This window comes from Anabrus simplex, chromosome 7 (assembly GCF_040414725.1).
Source record: "Anabrus simplex isolate iqAnaSimp1 chromosome 7, ASM4041472v1, whole genome shotgun sequence".
Taxonomy (NCBI): Eukaryota; Metazoa; Arthropoda; class Insecta; order Orthoptera; family Tettigoniidae; genus Anabrus; species Anabrus simplex.
Genome location: NC_090271.1, coordinates 11439683 through 11462533, shown reverse-complemented (window position 1 = coordinate 11462533; position 22851 = coordinate 11439683). Strand labels below are relative to the sequence as shown.

Below are 22851 nucleotides of genomic sequence, written 5' to 3'. Positions count from 1 at the left end.
TTGGAAAGTATTGCATATTTCACAATTAAACGTAATGTTGAACGTCCCCTAAGTTTCAAGACGTAAATTCAATGAGGCACTTGGGAAAACAAGTCATATCGTTCACACGAAAGTTTACGTTGGTAGGGCACAAGTTCATCCTACATGCTCGGAAAATTTCAATGTTCCAGAAATTGATTCACAAAATACAAGTTCGAATAAGTTCGAAATGTAAGTTCAATGTGGTACACAACACTCGTGAAAATTCAAAGTCCTTTCAATCGTCATCGAATAACTAAGTCCCTGTGTGGCACTTCAAAAAAATAACAAAGTTCCAATGTGTAGAAATAACAAAGTTCCGATGTGTCAAAATATTAAAGTCCCAACACGACACTCAAAGAAAATAAAGTTGAGATGTGTCAAAATATTAAAGTCCCAACACGACACTCGAAGAAAATAAAGTTCCGATGATAATGTTCCAGTATGTCACCTTAAGAAAATAATAAAGTCTTACCGCGACACTTGGCGAAAATAACTAAGTTTCAATGAGACACTTCAGAAAAATAACGAAGTTCCTATACGGCACTTTAAGAAAATATCAAAGTCCAATCACGACACACGAAAAATAACAAAGTTCCAATGTGTCAATATGACGAAGTTCCAACACGATGCTCGCAGAAAATAACAAAGTCCCAATCAGGCACTTCAAGAATATGATAAAGTTCCGACACAACACTTAGAGAAAATACCGAAGTTCCAATACTTGGATTTCGAAGACTTTTCAACTATAAGTTCGGCACACACAATGCTCCTCCCGTCACCCGTGTCGCAGAGACGGTGGAGCGACAGATACTGAATTTGTAGGTCGGGTGGTCCTCCCTTTATACCCGTTCGCGTAGAAGTGTCTAGAACCCGGGTATTGTCTACCCTTATAACTCCTATAATACTCGGTGGATTTTCTTGAAATCGTGACAGATTACGTCCATTGTAATGGTTTTTAAGATGGCAGTGTCGAAATAGCGATAAAATAGCGCAAAATGTACTTTTGAGGGTAAGCTGGAACATTACCATATATGGTCGCGTATAGCTGGCTTACATAAAATCAGCTTCATGGTCCGTATCGCACTTCAATAGATTCACAATTAAGTATTTATTTTCCACCTAGTCGATACAATGATTGCTTAAGGCAATTTTTAATGGTCAAAAGTGGTACATGTTTCGTATATTATCAACATCTTCAGCCACATAACACTGTTTAGATGAAAAATGTATAAAATTGACAAAGTAATGCTTTAGAGGAAGTGTCCATGTCACTCGCTGGGTACGTCACTGCGTTCGGCGGGCTGCCTACCTTCCACCTCGCGCGAAGTTCAAGAAACATACTTCGGTCTTCTCTCGTAGTGGCGTTCCAGGTACAGTATTGGGAATATGGAAAGGACATGGTAGTAACGTTTCTAGATATTGAAAAGGCATACGACAGTGTCCCAAGGAATTTGGTATGGAAAACTTTGACAGAGGCACAGATTGGGATTGAAACAATGCAGATGGTAATAGCATTGTACTGAAATTGCAAAAACTGTTTGAGCCAAAGTGGGTCAAACTGAATGGTTCAGAGTTGAGACAGGCTTAAGACAGGGAAGTGTATTGTCATCATGGATAGAATTCTACATAATATAAAGGAGAAGATGATGGACGAGCAAGTAAAGTCTCTCGTTCTTTGCTGATGACATTGTAGTTTGGGGAGATAATGGAGAGGAAGTACAGACACAACTTGATTTATGGAATGAGGAGATAAGAAATTTTGGAATTGAAGATTAGTACTGCAAAAAGTAAGACTTTGATCATGACAAGAGGTAACAGAAAATCCAGGGGAGTGATAAAAATAGGAAATGAACCTCTTGAAGTAGTGAAAAATGTTAAATATTTGGGCAGCGTGATATTACAAGATGGAAATTTGAATGGAGAAATTGATTTAAGAATACAGCAGTCTGCAAATTTCTATCAGTGTGCGGCAGACATTGTATGTAACAAAGATGTGCCAATGAAGTGCAAGAAGGTGTTATACTTGTCCTATTATAAACCTATACTGACCTATGCTTCAGCAGCCTCGACATTAACTATGCGGAACCAAAGTAAGATACAATCAGCTGAAATGAGGTTCTTGAGGAGCATACAGGGAAAGACAAGACGAGATAGAATATGGAATGAGGAAATAAGGAGAAGGGTGGGAGTGTGTAAACTTCAAGAAGAGATTGATATAGCAAAGCTAAAATGGTTTGGACACATGATGAGAATGCCAGGAGAGAGAATACCAAGAGAACATTCATGGATACAGAGACTGGAAAGAGGCCTAGGGGACGTCCTAGAAAGAGATGGAGGAGCTCTGTTGTGGACTGTATTGCAAAGAGAGGAGTTGATAGCAATAAAGTACCAGAAAAGGAATGGTGGAAAGATCGAGTAAGGTGTAGGGTTTTGGTACACTACCCTATCCAGAGAGAATCTGAAAAAGGGAATAGATGAAGAGGAAGAAGAAGAAGAAGAGGAAGAAGAAGGTTAGTTACTGATAAATAATAAAATAATGTGGGTCTAATATATGATGTTAATAATAATTCAATGAATATAATGTTTATTGAATATGACAAAAGAATTTGTTAGCAATGCTTCAAGTGTGAAATTGTGGTTCATATATAATTCAGTTCAGTAAATGAATCATTTTAAGATGTAGCCAGTAAGTGGCAGTTGGGACTCTACTAATACGAATTCATTAACGCATTACAGTAGAACCTTGATTATACGTTCCCGGAAACTACGTTTTCCCAGATCGTGCATTCAAATTACGCAGTCCCGCGAGCATCCTAATTAACACTAGAACAGCTGAAAATCTCACATACCTAGAACAGCGGTAAGGGGTCATTTTGACACTTCATAAGAAATGCTCGGAAACGTTCAAATTAGAACACAAAAATGAGATGTATTTTCTTCTACTGTGTTTCTACAAATTTATTTACACATAAATACCTGACATTAGTGTATGGACCTTTTATATTACTGATGGACACATGAATATTCACACACAACTCACCATGTTTCTCTAAGAAGTTTTCACAAAATTAACCAATTGAACACCTTTTCTTAGTTAGTCGTCGATATTACAACGATTATACATTTTCAGTAATTCTTTAGGAAAACTGAAAACACGCTAAACACATTTTGCACACACAACTTCTACTTTTCGTGCACATTTTCCGTACACTGCTTTGAGGCACTTGCTGCAGGCATCGCTAGACTTGTTGCCTTTACACAGACCAACTTGGCACTTCTTCCGCTTTTTAGATGGACATGGTCCTGCAACTTCCTCCTCATTTTGTTGTTGTTGTTGCCCTTGCTCGCCCCGCCTTGTTAGTTCACTTGCCAGCTGGATGATGAACTTCTTCCGCTTTATCTTCCTACCCGTTACTTGCTTGTAAATGACCCAAGCATTGATAGCTGTTAGGTCAAGGATACTGTAAAAGACATGCATTGGCCACCTTCTGCATGGAGCCTTGGTGGTATATTTACGGGACATTTGGTCTACCACATCTACCCCGTGTTTTGTGCCGTTGTAGAATGTTACAGTTTCTGGCTTCTTCTTTCGCTCTGTGCTGATTGTTACTTGAGCGTGTCGTGTGCTGAGAAGAAGGACGTTCTTGTTCTTCTTTCCTTGGTACACTGTCAAGGTGCATTGTGGGTTCCCAGTCTGTCGCAAGATGGTTGTAGAGTACAATTCACACTTGGACTTTTTCACCTCAGTAGGGATTTCCCGACGGATGGGGTTGATTGTTCCCACCAACGAAGTCTTTTTCTCTTGGAGTTTCTTAGCAAGTTGGAGTGAGGTGAAGAAGCTGTCTGTCGTCACGTTTTGCCCTTGGTTTAGAAACGGCTCCATGAGGCGAAGTACTACGTACTCTCCCAGAGGCTGCTTATCAGGACGCGCGTCAACTTTACCAAGGTATGGAAAAGCATTGCAGATGTATTTTGAGTTCACATCTGCAGCAATCCAGAATTTGAGTCCATACTTGTCGGGCTTGTTTGTCATAAACTGGGTAAATCTGCACCTGGTTTTGCTGAGAAGTAATTGTTCATCGACGTAATATTTTCACTTGGGCGGTAACAGCGAAGGCAATTTTCTACGAATTTTTCCCAGATTTCAGAGACAAGAGCGAACCTGTTAGTTGGCAGGCGCTCAGCTCGGGTTGATTTCTCGTCGAAGCGGAGGAATCTGAGAAGTTACCGAAATCTATCTCTTGACATTGTGTCCTTCATGAATTGCTGTCCATAAGAACGCGACCATAATTCATCCACAGACATACCTTTTGAACACAGGACACCGCGGGTTTACATGATGGCAATCATAGCTTCCAACTCTTCGAGCGACACGGTCCAGTCCGTGTTCTGAAGTTCTTTCTGAGCGTTTGATTCGGTGTGTCGTTTCATTAGACGAAGCATCGATTCATCAAAGAGGAGACGAAAGGCACTAATAACAGAGTTGTCAACTCGATGGTAAGAATATGTTGTGGGACCTCCCCCCTCCCTCAGGATGTTCACTGAAGCCCGCCTTCCAGATGAAGAGTTCGAATCCAAGACCTCCCACTCGGTTCCGTCTCGGGCGACCATTTAACTGATGAAACACTTAACTGAGACTGAGACATTTGGGACGAGTTCGGAGGCAGATTAGCACTTTCGACTTCTCCTGCGTATAATTCATCCTCTGTCTCGTTATGATCTTCGTCCTCGCTCGTCTCGCTTGTCTCAAGCAAAAAACCACCATCTGAATCGGATAGTTCACTTTCAGACTCAAAGTCTGAATTTTCTAGCATACGAGACACCTCGTCAGCAGAAAGACGATCGTAGCACGACATACCTATAAGAAGAACACTTTCTAAATGACGGGATGAATACAATAATCCCGCTAACTGGAACACTCATCTGACAGTAAGAGCTCAACAATACTTATAATGGCCGGGTACACACTGTTGCCTGACAATGCAAACTGCTGTAATAAGGAATATTGTACAAGTGTCAAAATGACCCCTCCCGCTGTCCAGGGTATGGCATATCAGAAATCAATGAAAATATAAATATTTTGCTGGGTGCGATACAGCACTGTGAACGGGACGAAAAAAGATGAAAAGTCAAAATATTTGAAGGGAAATGATACAAGAGTGCGTACGTTATTAAAGAAAAATTTAAGGTGGGTGTCATATTGACCCCTTCCGCTGTTCTAGTGTTAAATCATGTTGTAAAAATCCTGCATTATCCGTTCCTTGCAGAAACGATTTCCCAGATCAACCATCCAGAAATTTCAGTCCCATCAACGGTAAATCCTCGATCACACATTTTTCAAGAAACTGTATCTTACAAAAGGACGGCTACAGCATACATACGGATCTTGGTGTTGACATCCTGTCATTGCGGTAATTTGAGGAAATACTATACTGGATAAGCGATCGGCGGTGAACTTGCCTAAGGGATCATCTTAGCATTGCATTCTGCTAGTATTGTTTAGAGAATCCTCGGAAATCATAAAGCAGAGAGTTCCCACAACAATTGGAAGGAGACACAGCGCATTTTGACAGCTCTATTTGAAGACGGAACGATTTTCGGCAAATGTTCGTACTTGCAAAACGTCTACGTTATGTCCGGGCTTAGATGTTTATTTTTTTACTTTTTTCGAGTGTATCGCTGAACAGGTTTTCGGCATTTCCCTCAGGGCACTGTATAGTCACTCGGCTTTTAGGCAGGAATCGAAACTGCTCCTTCTTAAGTAACACAAATTTAGTATTTAATATTATCATATACGATTATGTTATCAAAACCAGAACAAATGTTGCACCTTACATATATAAAGCAATGGGAGGTTTTGGGATTGCCTATTACTGTTTTCATCCTATATAAGACTGGGAATTTCACTTTTTTGTATAAAAATGTTACAAAAAACCACAGTCGTTTTATTTGCACACGTTACATTTAAAAACTTAGTATCATTTCGCACTTGTACTGACTTGTACAGTGCGTGCATTTTCTAGCTGAGCTCAAAGTCTTGAATAATCATAATTTCAGAAGTGATAATGATATTTTTTCTCTTTCAAATTTGATTGTGATTAGTGATGGACAGAACTAAATATAATGCATTCGAGAACTTGAGAATTAATACTTTCAAAACCATATTCTCGAGTTCAACCTATAAAAGTCGATGTAGGCCTAATTTACACGGTACAAGATTTCCATACACTGACTAGGAACAGTATACCAGTGAAGATTTTACAATGGAAGATTAAAAAAAAAAAAGGGATTCTGCCATCATGTTGGATGCTTTTGTATCTAATGTGCTTTATTTTATTAGATTAGAGAATGAAAAACTACTTGTGGTCGATTGTTGTTTGGCTTGGTGTTACGGATATTAGATTTTTCGAAGAGTTTGACTGATCAAAGTTGCTGAACTGAAAGAAGTTTTCAAAGGAATTTGATGAAGTTTTCAGAGGAAACTGACGAAGTTTCCCCGGTAAAACTGAACGCAAAGTTTCGAGACTTTTAAGTCGCGTACCGGTAATTAATGTTTGAAGCCAGCCCTGCGATCTAACTTCCCTGGGTCTCACTTGGAGGGCCTGGGTTCGATTACTGGTCAGGTCAGGCATTTTTATCTGAATATGACGGCTGGTTCCAGGTTCAGTAATACTACAATTACCTTTAATTGAGCAGCTATTGAATGGTGAGATGGCGACCCCGGTCTAGAGAGACAGGAATAACGGCTGAGAGGATTCGTCACACTGACCATGTGTCACTTCGCAATCTGGAGGCCTTCGGACCGAGGGCGGTTGCTTGGTAGACGGAAGGCTCATTGGGGCTGTAGTTTGGTTAAGTTTAGGGGCGTTTGTAAGATTACAATTGTACATATTTCATTTTTGTGATGATTAGCCAAATTGTTGATGGTTTATTCGTTCCCATATTTTCCGTTTTCCCATGTTGTACGTTTTTTTTCCGTAGTCCCTCCAAAAATGAAGAATCAAGCACTGTAATTCTTTTCAATGCATTCAAGTTACCATCAGTGGAAAGTGCTTTGTTGTGGTGTTGCAGTACAATTTTTAATCGCGTGCCGGTTCATTTGACGTCCAAGGCGAGTGTGACAAGGCAATGACGTTACTTCTACTTTAGTCTTTCCAAACGATGGCCTGGAGTATAACATGGTTACTGACACTTCAGCACTAATTATTACAAAATAAAATGGGGTTTACCCACTTTTTGGCCACCGTGTACAACAAATTGCTCATGTCAACTTCTTACATAGAGCTGATATGGGTTATAGTGGATCATTTCACAAATAATGGGCAATTTCAGAGGTGCTTACATTCACTTCATCCTCATTTCATTACTAGCATTGGACATATGTGAGCTTTTACTGCACTCGGATACGAATTAACGCTGAGCTACAATTATTGGTCGTTTTATGAGAATGGACTATGGAATGTGTTCTTAGGGAACAGTTGAGGATGTCATTCCATCCTTAGTAAGAACCAGGCAGACAAAATTTTTCAGGGAAAAGAAACTTGGACACTGATTTAAACTTCACTTCAGTATTACCTAGATATTGTGATACTGGTAATAAATTGCACTGCAGCTGTAGAAAATCCATGCTAAGAGTAGATTACAGTAATTTGAAATTTGGAAAAGAAAATCAACATTACACATAAAATAATTAAGTAACTCAGAAATGATATAATAAATTTTAATAAATTTGATCATAGAAAAATATGATAGCTTGAGTGTGATACAGTGTGTTAAAGTTCCTAGCTTCCAAGTCAAAAGTCAATACTGCCACACAAAAAAAAAAAAGAAACTCCCATAGTTACAATTGATTCACTCTTCCAGGAATGCTCAGAAATGGTCATACCAGTCTTTCCTTTTCCTTTGCATTGCTTTTATGATGATGATGATGCTACTCGTTTTGCTAAATGTAGGTTTAATGACCACTTGATTGGCCATGCGCAAGAGCGATTTATGGCGTGTCTACTTGGCACTGACGGAACATTCAAATCACTAAACAGTGAACAAATGATGAATGAATAATACAAAGTTACTTTACACATCATAAAGAACAATATTAATTCCCACCTCATTGACGCACTGTAGTGTGAAATATCCTTGTGATGTCCTATTGTCTAACTTTCTTCAGTTCTTGCAGGAATGGTAATGATAAAATTTAACAACTGAGGAAATATTATATACATTTGGCTTCTTCATTAAAAAGCAGGGCAATTAACCCACTCAAGTCACAATAAATGGCCACATTGTTGACTGTGGAAACAGATTTACTGTAATTTGCCAGCCAGTAGTTTCAGTGAACTTGTCCACAAAAACATGCATAAAATACTAACTAATGCAGATAATTCACTCAAATTTCACGTTCGTGATGACTTACCCATACTTCATTCCTTGAATGACTGCTGGCTGTGTTACAAATGTCTCATATGAAATAATTTCAAAAAGAGCAGATCCATGCATTCAAGTTCAGAAGGTGGCAGAATTTAAATTTTTCCTAAGTATTTCTGAAACATCCAGGACTCATATAAGTGTTGAAAGCAATTGCAGTTACTCAACTTGTTGGGCGTAATGTAGAGAAGATTTTCTGTAAGGTTATCTCCCTTGGCCTTTAGCAGTCTCCTGCCACATCTGCTAGGCAGCAGCATCCTGTTGAATTCGTGTCATTTCCTACACAAAGGCTTCAACAAGCCCCCTAATGGTAAACTCCCTGAGTTTGTCAGGTCCGCCCAACCCTCGGTCAGACACTCGTAGGTAGTACCATCTACTGTCGCATACGATAGCAGGATGTACCTGGCAATCCCAGTGTCATACAGACAGCATTGTTTACCAACAGTATTTGCCCCTAGTTCCATACAGGATGTATTGTGAGAACTTACATTGCAAAGGGAATCTTATATATATATATATATATATATATATATATAATTCAATTCAGTAAATGAATCATTTTAAGATGAAGCCAGTAAGTCACGGTGTGGGACTCTACTAATACAAATTCATTAATGAATTAATTTTCAGTGTGTTCAAGTTATCATCAGTGGAGTGTGCTGTGTTGTGGTGTTGCAGTACAATTTTCAATCGCGCGCCGGTTCATTTGGTTGAACTCGTCACTTGATTCATGTGCCAAAACACTGCACAGGACCGCTGCTTGTCAAATTATGCAAATGTGTTAAGTGTCCCAAAGATTTTTCTTGGGGTACCGCGACAATGGTGCAAAAACTGGGATGTTTCGTCAGCCTAGTAAGAATGCTTTAGAGACAATTCTTGCCATCACCAGTAGAGAACTTGATAGAAGTACCACATGTCATTATGAAGAATTTGCAAAGTCCCCTTCAATTTACTTATGTGGATCCCTCGTGAATTAACTTAGCATAATTTATCCTGCCCGCTTGGTGGCCACGATCGCTAACTGTCCAGTATATAACAGTCGGACACTGTGGTTGGCCGATTCGAGTCCCGCTGGTCCAAATTTTTTCACCATCAGAATGTTGGCCGGAAAGTAGGAGAGGTGGTGGTAATCACTAGATTGCGTGCCAAAAGCCTGGATTCAATTCCAAACCTCTCCATAGTGTTCATATGTATCTGGGCACATCAGACCCCTTGGTGTAGGAGTAGGCTTCACCCTCTCCCTACCTCCCACATTCAGCTGTGCAGGTCGCCCATGGGAGTCAAGTAGGAAGACCTTCACCAGGCAAGCCCAACATGTCCTCGAACATTCCTGGCACTAATATCACATGATAAGTAAGTAATGACGTATACTTTTATTTGTAAGACACCGCCTACTTGATATCATTGTTACCAGTAACGGTAGCGCAAGAGGCAGTGCCCCCTGTGAAAAGCCAACAGTAGTAGTATTTTTGTGCCAGTATTGACTTTAAATGAATTATAAATGGAGAGAGTTCTCTGGCTTACTTCTTTCCATGTAAAGACTGAAGAGCTGTCAATGAATGTTGTTGAAGCCTTCCTTCCTGATGAAACTTGTGAACTGGTGAATAGAGAACCAATGTATTTGTGTTCCCTCTTCTCACAATCAGCTCTCATTGTGTGTTCCTATTCTTCTGTATGTGATAATTATTTGTATTTTGTGTATACTGAAAAGTGCATGTGAAAATCCCTTATACCCCTCAGTACTAAGAATGAAATCCTGTTTTCAGGTAGCCTATACTGTGTACAGAAACAATGAGATGGTGAAGAATGCAAAACCCTATGTTAGTATTGGACATTTTTTCATTAATTTATGTGCATCTTCACAACTTTTTGCTGAATCTGATGCATCAACATCCTTTGTCAATTTCTCTCCCAACAATTCAAGTTTATATTTCTAACTCATGTCAAACTATGTATTTTTAAATTGATTTTCTCTGGTCTACTGTAAAGTTGACAATTTTTACCTTCTACACCATCAGTATGATAGATATGATTCACTCATTAAAATAATCTTTTTTTAATTCCAGGAACTGAGCCTCGTGAAATGTCAGCATTATTCTTTCTGGCTTATTCAAATGGAACAAATGGATTTTTAAATCAGTTTGATACCTCCACATCAGGTGCCAGAGAGCTGAGGATAAAGGTAGGGCAAGGGGCATACCCCAGGGTACAATTTAAAGAAGAGAAATGAACTATTATGTGCTGATTTTAATTTCTTCAGGGGTAAAGCCCATGGGAACAAGCACAGCATGCTAGTTTGGGTTCCATTTTCTCTAGGTTCCTGGCTGCTACCAGAACTGATGGGCAAGACTTCAAACCAGTTAAATCAATTCTCTTCAGTCGACACATCAAAGGAACTTGAGGCTGAAGAAAATAAGCAATGGTAGTTTGCTTCTCAAGATGAGCACTGCGCTCCAAGCAGATCACAATTATAAGAATTGAAGGAAGGTCCAAAGTGGAAGAGCACAAAACCTTGAATCTGGTTCCTGGAGTCATTTTCCATCGCAACTTGATGCTGAACACTGACGATGAGCTGATGGAAGACACGAAGAACCATGGCGTGACACACATCCAGTGCTATATAACACGCAAAGTTAATGGTAACGACATTGCCACCGGTGCTTTGCTTTCATCGTCTCCTTGAAGCTGGCAGTGTTGCCAGAGAAAGACAAGGTACCAACCTATCGCTGAAGTGTGAGGCCGTACACCCCACCTCCAATGCGGGCTATCAATGTCAAAGGTTCGGACACGTGGTATCTCGTTGTTCGAATCAATCTATGTGGAAAAGAAGCTCATGGCACAGAACAGTGTATACCTCCCAGCAGGTGCGCTAACTGCCCTGGTCTTCATTCTCCTCGAGATAGAACAGTCTCTCAGTGAGAAGAAACTCCAGGAGATAAAAGACACTGGATGGTGTTTCATACAAGGAAGCATGCCATAAGTTTAATTCCATGAATTCATCTGCCTAGACATTAGATTACAGCTTGATAGCACAGAGCTTACCAGGTTCGTCGTTCCTTCTAACGACACCTTCTGAGAAGATCGCTGCGGCCAAGGCGGCAGTTGCTCCTGTGAGCAATGCCACAAAGAGTAAAAGCCTTCGACCACAAACAAGCGTGTGCTGGCTGGGAAACCTAAGCCAGCACAGCAGGGGGAAGGCCAAGTCTCCCTGCCCCAAGAGGTCGGCAATAGCTGCACCCAAGCCGGCGGAGGGAGCACTGTCGACCAGGGCTGGGAAGATGGATGCCCTTACCAGGTGCTCCCCCACCCCTCATATGAATGGGGTCACATGCCCTCCTTCTGGAAGGAGGAGTATATCACCTTGTCCGGTGATGGGGTGATGCACGTCGAGCATCTGTCTCCATCTTCGGATGGGGATGTCAGTGTGAATTAAGTAGCATCTTGCCGCTTTAAACCTAACACTTTTTTAAGGAACCCACACTATGGCACTGTTAGAGTGTAATTGAAATGGTTATGACAGGCATTTTACTGAACTGTACCAGCTAATCAGTCAGTTCATGGCGACTGTAGTCTGTATTCAAGAAACCAATCTCAGACCAGTCATCATAGACTATACTCGACAGAAAGTGACTATGCTTTCCGGGCTTCTGTGGTGTTGGTATTTTTGCTCGTTCTGACACCTACAGCGAAGAGGTTCCACTACAAACCCAACTGAAGGCAGTTGCAGTATGTGCTTCGTTGCCTGTCATAATAATTTTGTAATGTTTATTTCCCACCAGGCCAGCCTCTTAATATCAGTGATGTAATCGATCTTATAGATCAGCTCCCACCTCCTTTCCTCTTATTGGGTGAATCTCACACCCATTATCTATTATGGAGCTCTGAAATGCCTTTCCTCAGAGGAAGGAAGTTGGAGCAGTTAATAAGAGAGCTGGATTTACGCATTTTGAATACAGGGAATCCAACACATTTCAACATAGTGCGTTAATCTGTGCAGTGCTTGTTCCCCTGCTTCAATTGGATGCACATTATGACCGCTATGATGGATCATTTCCCCATTATTCTTGTTGAAACAGAAATCCATTGAGGCTTCTCCCCGATGGATTTTTAAATGTGCTGATAGGCCAAAATTTACATCATTAGCTGTCTTTAACGATGGGAAGAGCCGGAGCATAGACGATATAACTTATATCATACAAATTATTCTTGCTGCTGATGAGGAGTCCATTCAATCTTTTTCTGGGACTCCTCGACAAAAACTCGTTTCTTGGTGAAATGAAGAAATTTTAGCAGCTATAAATGAACGACGTAGTGGCTCATGAATGCTATCGTAGACAGTCTACTGTAGCCAACTTGGTAATATTTAAAAAACTTTGCACTAAGGCGCAGGTTCTTTTTCGACAGAGTAAGAAAGCTTCATGGAAAAGATATGTGCTGTCCATGAGGTCATATACACTGGCATTTCAAGTGTAGACTGAACGTTGACGTATTTTAGGAGTACAAAGACCATTGAAACCTTTGCTTGAGGAAGAACAACATGGGTTCAGGAAAGATCGAAGTACTGTGGATCTTATCTTTGCAGTAAAGATGCTGAAAGAAAAGTACTGGGAATATGGAAGAAATCTTGTGGATTGCATTTGTGGACATTAAAAAAGCATATGATAGTGTTCCTCGAAACAAGATATGGGAATGTCTGGAAGACCTAAAGGTTACAAGTTATAAATCTCATGTTACAACCATATTGGATTTCAGAGTAATAAATTATTATATTTAAAAAACCACCTTTCCAATACACAAAATCCTTATATTTAGGATGAAACCATTTAATTACAAATTGGACATGTTTCGCTCAATCTTAGTGAGCATCATCAGCCATAGATAACATAAATCATTGGTGGGTCAGGGCCCTGATCCTGGTGTATATCACAAAAGAATGTCTAATATACATTGATAAAAATATATGAATTTAACACTAAAAATAATCAATAAAATTATATTTGTCTATTAAAACAAAAAATTGATCATTAAAAATTGCTTAAAATGTAAAATGGAATGGATGACTTAAAATGTTAAAATAGTATGTAGTGATTAGATGTTCTTAAAAATCGTTGTCCATTATATCTACGCTCGATTGCATTAGACTGTTTATGATAAAAACAGTTTTTCATATCAGGGTGAGTTCTTATTATAAACTATGGTGCTGTTTTTTAAGAATAATCATGATGAGGAATGCTGAAATCACATATGATGGTTGAAAAACGAAGTTCACTGGTGATAAAACGTTGTCTAAATTGGCATAAATTAGCCTTTATGGGATTACTCACGTTGTGTTTCAGACATTATTTTGTGCAGTAATGTGTTGACATTGGTCTCCTAATGGAGAATTACTGATCTAGTAGGTGAAATTTAAATCGGGTGTATCCTGTAAAAGAAGAAAAAGGGGGAATAATATGTGTGTCAGCTATTGGAAATTTAAAGACTGTAGCACTGTAAGGAGATGATAACGGAAAACGCTTACCCGTGTGTGAATTGGTCCCTTGGTTGTTTACTGAGGTTTGATGGTAACTGACTTACTGCTGCATGTGTTGTACGAATGCGGTCGTGGAGACGGGGAAGGTAGCGGTGAGGGGAAGGGAGGCGGGACATTGCACGAGTTGTCGGCCAATGGGGAGGATGCAGTGGTAGGGGGCGTTGTGGGTGTGGCTACTGTTGCTGCTGTTACTACGGGAGGATTGAAAGCATGTTTATAATAGAAAATCTTCATGAAATTATTAGCATTAATTCCTAATTTAGCAATTAGTTTGGGGATTTGGTCAATTATGGGGCTGTTAATGTCCGAGACATCATTTAAATTACTATTTTTATTAAAGTATTGGTCCAAAAAAATGTAAGCATTTTCATACCTGGTCATTAAACTGCTTTTATTTACGTATTTGAGTATTTGCATATCTTGATCGATAGTACTGAAATTATGTCCTGTGTCCCTCATATGAATACTCATAGCGGAATGCTTTTTGTGTTTGAGGACATTATAATGTTCTAAATACCTTATTCTAAAACTGCGGCCAGTTTGCCCTATATAAGAAAAATTGCACTGTGTGCATTTGAGTCTATATGTTCCCGAGTTTGAGAATTTGTCGTAAATTGTATTGACAGAGTTGGAATTGAAAATTATATTACGGTTGGTGTTACGGGTTCGGTATGCAATGTTAATATTGTGCTTATTTAATGGTTTAGTGACATTGTGAATAGCTGGGTTGGTGAAAGTAAAAATAGCGAAATTTGTTTTTTTGGTTTTTTCGGGAACTAGTGTAGTTGAACTCTTTAATCTAATTTTTACCTATGATTCTGGTGATCACATCAGGTTTAAAACCATTCGCCATGGCTAGTTCTTTGATGAAACATAGTTCTTTTTCTCGATTAGCTTTAGAAAGAGGAATGTTCATGGCCCTGTGAATCAAGCTGTAAAATGTAGCTTGCTTATGGGAGTGAGGGTGCAAAGATTTGCTTTTTATTGTTATAGGAGCGGCAGATGGTTTCCTGTTTCCTGAACTTATCTTTATCTCTAGTCAAAGTTAAATCTAAAAAGTTTAAGGAGTTGTTGATCTCGTCCTCTTTAGTAAACTGAACACTAGGGTTAAGGTTGTTAAGAAGCCTGAGTACGTTATCGCTATTATTCAATTGTTTATCTATGATTACGAATCATCCACAAATCTCAGCCAGAGATTTACGCCGTTAATTTTATTAATTATTAATTTGGTTTCCATATCGTCCATAAAGATATTGGCAAGTATGCCGGAAATTGGGTCGCCCATTGCTAATCCTTTTTGATGATATATTTTATTATTGAATGTGAAATAGTTATTGTTAAGTATAAATTTCAATAAATTAATAAAATCGTCTATTTCGTATCTGCTTAGATTGTTATGTTTCATAAGGTTAGATTTTACAATGTTAATTGTGTCAAATATGGGTATGTTCGAATACATGTTAGTGATATCATAAGATACCATAACGTGATTATCTGTTAGCTTGAATGTGGACATTTTGTTACAGAAATCGACAGAATTCTTTATGTAGGCTTTATTATTGAATTTATAATGCTTGTACAGGAAACGATGCAAAAATTTTGAAACGTTATATGTGGGACTATTTCTACAATTTATAATGGGGCGCATTGGAATCCCTTGTTTATGTATTTTTGGTAAAGCTCTGGCTGTGGGTAACTTAGGGTTCATTATGGTAAGTTTTTGTTGTTCATACTCTTGTAAAAGAAAAGAAGACTTCTTTAACAGGTTCTTAAGGTCTCGTTGGATTTTTAATGTGGGGTCTTTTTCCACTATATTATAGGTTTCAGCAGAAAAGAAATATTCGGTTTTGCTAATGTATTCTTCTTTATTCATTAGTACCGTTGCGGGACCTTCGTCTGCTTTTGTGACTATGATATTGTTGATTTTAGCTCTATATGGCTTTCCGCAGAAATTTATTGCCATTTTGAAATTGCACTACACTGATATGATGGCAGCTGTCATTGGCAACGGCTCTATTGGAGAGCAATTCCATATCAATACCGGTGTTAAGTAAGGCTGTGTGATAGCCCCCACTTTGTTTTCCTTGTATGTTGCCACTGTCAAGGAACTTGTCAGAGATGATCTCCCTCCAGGAATTCATGTAACTTACAGGATGGATGGTAAACTTTTTAATTTGAGCCGTTTAAAGGCAGGAACGCGGACATCGTCTGCAGCATTAGTTGAGTTACAGTATGCTGATGATAATGCTGTCGTAGCTCAGACACAAGAAGAGCTTGTGAGAATTCTGAATGCTTTCTCTGCTGCGTACAACAAGATCGGACTCAAACTGAATACCAGCAAAACACAGATCCTATACCAACCAGCCCCTGGGGAACGTCAAAGAGATATCAATGTCACAATTGATGGAGTGAGCCTTTAAGTTGTAAACACCTTCCCATACCTTGGCAGCACCCTCTCATCAAGCGCAAATATAGATTCATAAATCCAACACAGAATTAACCGTGCAGGAGCATCCTTTGCTAAGTTAAGATCTCAAGTTTTTGACAATCACGATGTCAATATCACAACAAAGATTCTTGTGCACGATTCTGTTGTAGTTCCAACCTTACTCTACGGATCTGAATCCTGGACATGCTACAGTCGACACCTTAAGAAGCTGGAAAAGTATCATCAACGTTGCTTGAGGAGAATATTGCAAATAACTTGGCAAGACAGGCGCACAAATGTCAGCGTTCTTGAAGAGGCACACACCACCAGTATAGAATTGATGGTTTTAAGACGCCAGCTACTATGGACAGGCCCCGTAGTTCGCATGCCCAATAATCGCACTCCCAAACAAGTGTTTTACTTGCATCCGGGAGATAGTAGGTTCGAATCCCACTATCGGCAGCCCTGAAAATGGTTTTCCGTGGTTTCCCATTTTCACACCTTAATTAAGGCCACGGCCGCTTCCTTCCAACTCCTAGGCCTTTCCTATCCCATCGTCGCCATAAGACCTTTCTGTGTCGGTGCGACGTAAAGCCCATAGCAAAAAAAAAAAAAAAAGTGTTTTACTCTGAGCTATCAGTAGGTAAACGCTGTGTAGGCGGTCAGAGGAAGCGATTTAAAGATGTAATCAAGGCTAACTTGAAGAGATGTAACATTGATGTTGATAACTGGGAGAGCTTAGCGCTTGACCGTTCATCCTGGAGATCACTAGTCCATTACGGCACACTGTCTTTTGAAGAAAACCGCCGACGTACAGCGAATGACAAGAGGCAACGTAGGAAAGAAAAAGAAGTGCTGAGAAGACATAGAAATAACATGACTGCTCCACCTCGGATTACCTGTCATCACTGTGGCAAATTGTGTAACTCCCGCATTGGACTGTATAGTCACCTCCGAACACATAGATGAAGGGACATCCTACCTGGAAGACAAACATACTCGATTACGAGTGTTTGCTATCATCATCATCATTGTTGTTATTGATTTTACACTTAAGTACGGTTATCTGTTTGTTAAAGTTAGATATTGATTTGGAATTCAATTCTTTAACTAAAGAGGGGAGGTTCTTCTTTACTTCGTATTTCACGTCATTTCGATGTTCATTTAAAGATAAAAACTTCATTGTTCCGTATTGAAATTATTAATGTTAAAAATTAAATAATTGAAAAGGAGGTTCAACCTATTCTATACTTAAAAGAAGGAAATGCAGTAATCACATTCCTATTTAAATGGGACCGGTTTCGACTTTAGTCCAGGTCATCATCAGCCATAAAAAGATGTACAATGTTTATGAATATTGGAGGTCAGTTTCACACTTTGATAGGCACAAAGACACGACACCACATTCTGTATGCACAAAGTCACAACACTATCAATTAATATACGAAGTTCAAAAATAACTAGAAGTCGCAGACGAATAGATTTGTAGTAGAAAGCCGCCAGCTCCTGGTGATTAGCGCGGGACATTCAAGGTCGAACGCCAAAGTAGAGTGGATAATGTTTTTGAAGGTCTAGAATTTGTCACGGTTGCGGGAAGTTAAGTACGTATATAAAAATATACGACGCAAATCAGAATAATTGAGTGAGTACTTGTACTCCTGCTAAGTTCTTGGAAAACAGTTGACATTGAAAAAAACAAATGTAGAGAGAAGAAAAAATGTAGTAAAAAGCGCAATATCGGAAAACAAATGAAAACTTATATGCACAGTGCGCTATTTTTAAATGAAAAATTTTTAGGTTATGATTGAAGTAGTCAAAGTTGGTGCAAGACAAGAGTTAAAATTTGAAAGAGGAGAACCGAAATGAAGGTCGTTTTTTTTTTTTTTAAATAGAGAAGGAAGAATAAATTAAACGAGGAAGAGTGATAGTGAAATAAGAGAAAGAATAAAAGAAATTGAAGTTAGATGGTAATGAGGAAGGATAAGATAGGGAAATAAAGGAGGGGTAGTTTAGGGTGGTTTAGGAGGGTGGGTTATTGGAGGTAGAAAATGTGGGTGGGAACTATGTAAGGCATGGAAAATAGAATTGGGGTTTTGGAATTTGGAATTTTTGAGAAGAAGAATTAGGAAGTCAAAAAGGATATTGGGTTTTTCAGAAATGTCGTTTAAATTAAAATTAGGGTTGAAGTACTGGTCAAGGTGGATAAAGCAATTTTCAGTAATGTTTAAGAGGGGGCCTTTGTTAATGATTTTAAGTATATTTAAGTCATTATCAATACTGGTGAAACTATGCTTGGAGTCTTGTATGTGCTGTCCTATGGCAGAGAATCTGTTGTATTTAATGGCGTTCTCTGCCATAGGACAGCACATACAAGACTCCAAGCATAGTTTCACCAGTATTGACAATGACTTAAATATACTTAAAATCATTAACAAAGGCCCCCTCTTAAACATTACTGAAAATTGCTTTATCCACCTTGACCAGTACTTCAACCCTAATTTCAATTTAAACGACATTTCTGAAAAACCCAATATCCTTTTTGACTTCCTAATTCTTCTTCTCAAAAATTCCAAATTCCAAAACCCCAATTCTATTTTCCATGCCTTACATAGTTCCCACCCACATTTTCTACCTCCAATAACCCACCCTCCTAACCCACCCTAAACTACCCCTCCTTTATTTCCCTATCTTATCCTTCCTCATTACCATCTAACTTCAATTTATTTTATTCTTTCTCTTATTTCACTATCACTCTTCCTCGTTTAATTTATTCTTCCTTCTCTATTAAAAAAAAAGGACCTTCATTTCGGTTCTCCTCTTTCAAATTTTAACTCTTGTCTTGCACCAACTTTGACTACTTCAATCATAACCTAAAAAATTTTCATTTAAAAATAGCGCACTGTGCATATAAGTTTTCATTTGTTTTCCGATATTGCGCTTTTTACTACATTTTTTCTTCTCTCTACATTTGTTTTTTTCAATGTCAACTGTTTTCCAAGAACTTAGCAGGAGTACAAGTACTCACTCAATTATTCTGATTTGCGTCGTATATTTTTATATACGTACTTAACTTCCTGCAACCGTGACAAATTCTAGACCTTCAAAAACATTATCCACTCTACTTTGGCGTTCGACCTTGAATGTGCTACGCTGATCACCAGGAGCTGGCGGCTTTCTACTACAAATCTATTCGTCTGCGACTTCTAGTTATTTTTGAACTTCGTATATTAATTGATAGTGTTGTGACTTTGTGCATACAGAATGTGGTGTCGTGTCTTTGTGCCTATCAAAGTGTGAAACTGACCTCCAATATTCATAAACATTGTACATCTTTTTATGGCTGATGATGACCTGGACTAAGGTCGAAACCGGTCCCATTTAAATAGGAATGTGATTACTGCATTTCCTTCTTTTAAGTATTGAATAGGTTGAACCTCCTTTTCAATTATTTAATTTTTAACATTTCGATGTTCGATCGGGAGTTTTAAAATATTAGATTCAGCCTCAGTAATACTGGTAATGAGGTCGTCAGACTTATTGGGAAAGGTGGTTTTTAAATATAATAACTTATTAGACCTAAAGGTGCCAAAGTACTTAATTGATAAAGTCAAGATGCTATACCAGAAGTGCTACAGCTGTGTCCAGATAGGCAACGGACGGTCAGAATGGTTTGAAACAAAGAGAGGTGTCCAACAAGGAAGTGCTCTGTCATCAATCCTGTTCGTAATAGTAATGGACAAGGTCATAAAATCTATCAAGAAAATGGACAGTGAACCAAACGCCCTGGTATTTGCTGATGATGTGCTTTTATGGGGCGGGACAAAAGCTGAAGTTCAGAAGAAACTTAACGAATGGAACAATACATTCAAAAATTTTGGACTGAAGATGAGCAAAATAAAGACAGTGGAAATGACCATCAATAGGGAAGGAACAAGCTCAAACATATTTCTGGAAGGAGTAAAAATCAAATCAGCTTCCCACTTCAAGTACCTCGGAAGCATAATCTCAAAAGACAAGACTGTTAGGCCGGAAATACTCAGCAGGACACAGAAATCATCATACTTCTACAGTCAAATCAGAAATCTTCTCTGGGACTGCAAAATACCACAAAAAGCAAAAACAATCATCTACCACACTTACTTTGTACCAGTCCTCACGTATGGTTTAGAGACATGTACCGTACTAATCAAAGACTTCAGTAGAATCCAAGCAACTGAAATGAGATTCATTAGAACCATGAACTAAACTACCAGAAAGGACAAGATCAGAGATGAAGTGAATAGGAAAGTCGCTGGTATTGAGGTTCCTATTACCAGTGTCATAAAAAAACGCAGACTTCAGTGGTATGGGCACATAATGAGAATGAACAGGGAAAGACCTGCCAGAAAATATTTTGATCTTTAACTCATAGGAAGAAGACCACAAGGAAGACCAAGAAAATGCTGGATAGAGACTGTAAGATCAGATGTGGAGGAGAGAGGACACACATGGGAGGATGTACTGGAACAGAAGATGTATGAAGACAGAAGGAGATGGCTAGCACTTGTACACCACAACCAGAAACCTGGAGTTGGGAAATGATGATGATGATGATGATGATGATGATGATGATGATGATGATGATGATGAAGGACCATTCTCAGTACTGGGAATTTCCATTGCAGGCAGTATCCACTCACGGTTGCTAACCATATAGCAAGTCATATTGCAGTTGTGTCTGGTTCCAGGAATTACCATCCTGATTTCCTTGCTCTGAAGTGTGAGGCAAAATATCATCATCTTAGTTTTTCCACTCAAGCCCTTTATGAAGTGAGAACACTGCAGTGCCTTAGCGCTTTGCAAGGATACAGCTTCCGGTCCAGATAATATCCATAACCAGATGTTGAAAACACCTCAGCGAGAATAGCCTCCTATATCTTCTTGGGGTGTTCAACCAAATCTGGATAGAGGGTGAGTTTCTGTCACAGTGGCAAGAGAGAATAGTAATTCTTTTCCTCAAGCTTGACAAAGATCCTAAATATGCAGGAAGTTACAGACCTATTTTCTCACTGACTGTCTGTATAAGCTATTTGAGAAGATGGTAAATCACTGACTTGTATGGTGCTTAGAGAAGATCACTTTTGTCCGAGTTCCAGTGTGGTTTTCAAACTGCCCACCTTCACCACTGACCACTCGGTAAACCTGGAGAGTTCTATCCTGGATGCATTTCTCCGAACACTGTATTTGGTGGCTGTTTTCTTTTGATTTAAGGAAGGTCTATGGCACCACATGGCGAGATGGCATCTTTTCATCCTTGGAAATACCGAGGTAACTTGCCAGTTATTAATATAAATTTTTTGGCCCTCCATTTATTACGAGTCCAAGTAAGGAGGACATATTCGCAATTTCATGTTCAGAAAAATGTGGTGCCACAGGGATTGGTTCTTAGTGTCACTCTGTTCGCGATTGCTATAAACGGTATTGCACTGCTGGTTCAGCAGTAATACTGTCGCTATGTGTAGATTGTTTTGTTCTGCATTATAGCTCACAAAGTATGGCATTCGCAGAGCAATGATTACAGTGAGCTATTAGGTGAGTGGAACAGTAGACCTTAGAACATGGCTTTCAGTTTTCAACTGTAAAGACCTCTGTTGTTCACTTCTATTGGATGCGCATTCCTCACCCCCATTCTGAGCTTTATTTAGAGTGGGTTGCTCTTTCTGTAGTTGACACATACTGATTTCTTGGGCTCCTTTTTGACAGTAAATTATCGTGGGGGCCACATGTGCATCAGTTAAAAGTGAAATGTACCAAGAAACTGAATATTTTGAAGTTCCTTAGCAGCACTACATGGGGGCAGACCACATGATGCCCCTACGATTTTATAGGAACATATTTCATCTAGGTTAGACTACAGCAGAGCAGCATATGGATCAGCAAGGCAAAGCATCCTTGTGAAACTGAATAGCATCCCCCACAGTGGAATTAGGCTGGCAACGGAAACATTCTGTACAAGCTCCATTGCTAGCCTGCTCGCTGAATCTGATGTGCCACCTCTACACCTGTGGTGTCAACAAATGCTATTATTCTATGCTACGAATTTGCAGCAGATGCCACTTCATTCAAGCCATCCCTGCGTATTCCAAAATGGAAACCGTCGTCTGTAGGCTGCTTACCCACGAGCAACGTAGCTGGTTGGTATACGCTTGGATAGTAGTCACAGATTGTTTGATGTACCTTTAGTTTCTTGTCTTGTCAGACGACCAAGTAAGGTACCTCCATGGTTAATATGACTACCCGAAATAATCCTGGATCTACACATCGGCCCAAAAGCACCACATACGCAAAATCTGCAGTTTTATCATTATATTTAAATTAAGTGATTGTTTTTTGAAGTAGCGTCATGCCTGCATCCAAGATGATAGGAAATGCTGCCAATGCTACGTGGAGGAGACCATTCAGCGCGTAC

At 39.2% G+C, this 22851-nt stretch overlaps 1 protein-coding gene across 1 annotated transcript in view; it reads left to right on the top strand.

Moving 5' to 3' along the window:
- Positions 1–22851, top strand: part of LOC136877199 (probable flavin-containing monoamine oxidase A) — a 274217-nt gene that overhangs the window by 57767 nt on the left and 193599 nt on the right. The window contains exon 4 of the mRNA XM_067151016.2: positions 10512–10627. Within this exon, the coding sequence (XP_067007117.2) occupies positions 10512–10627 (116 nt within the window). The remainder of the gene's footprint in view (positions 1–10511; positions 10628–22851) is intronic.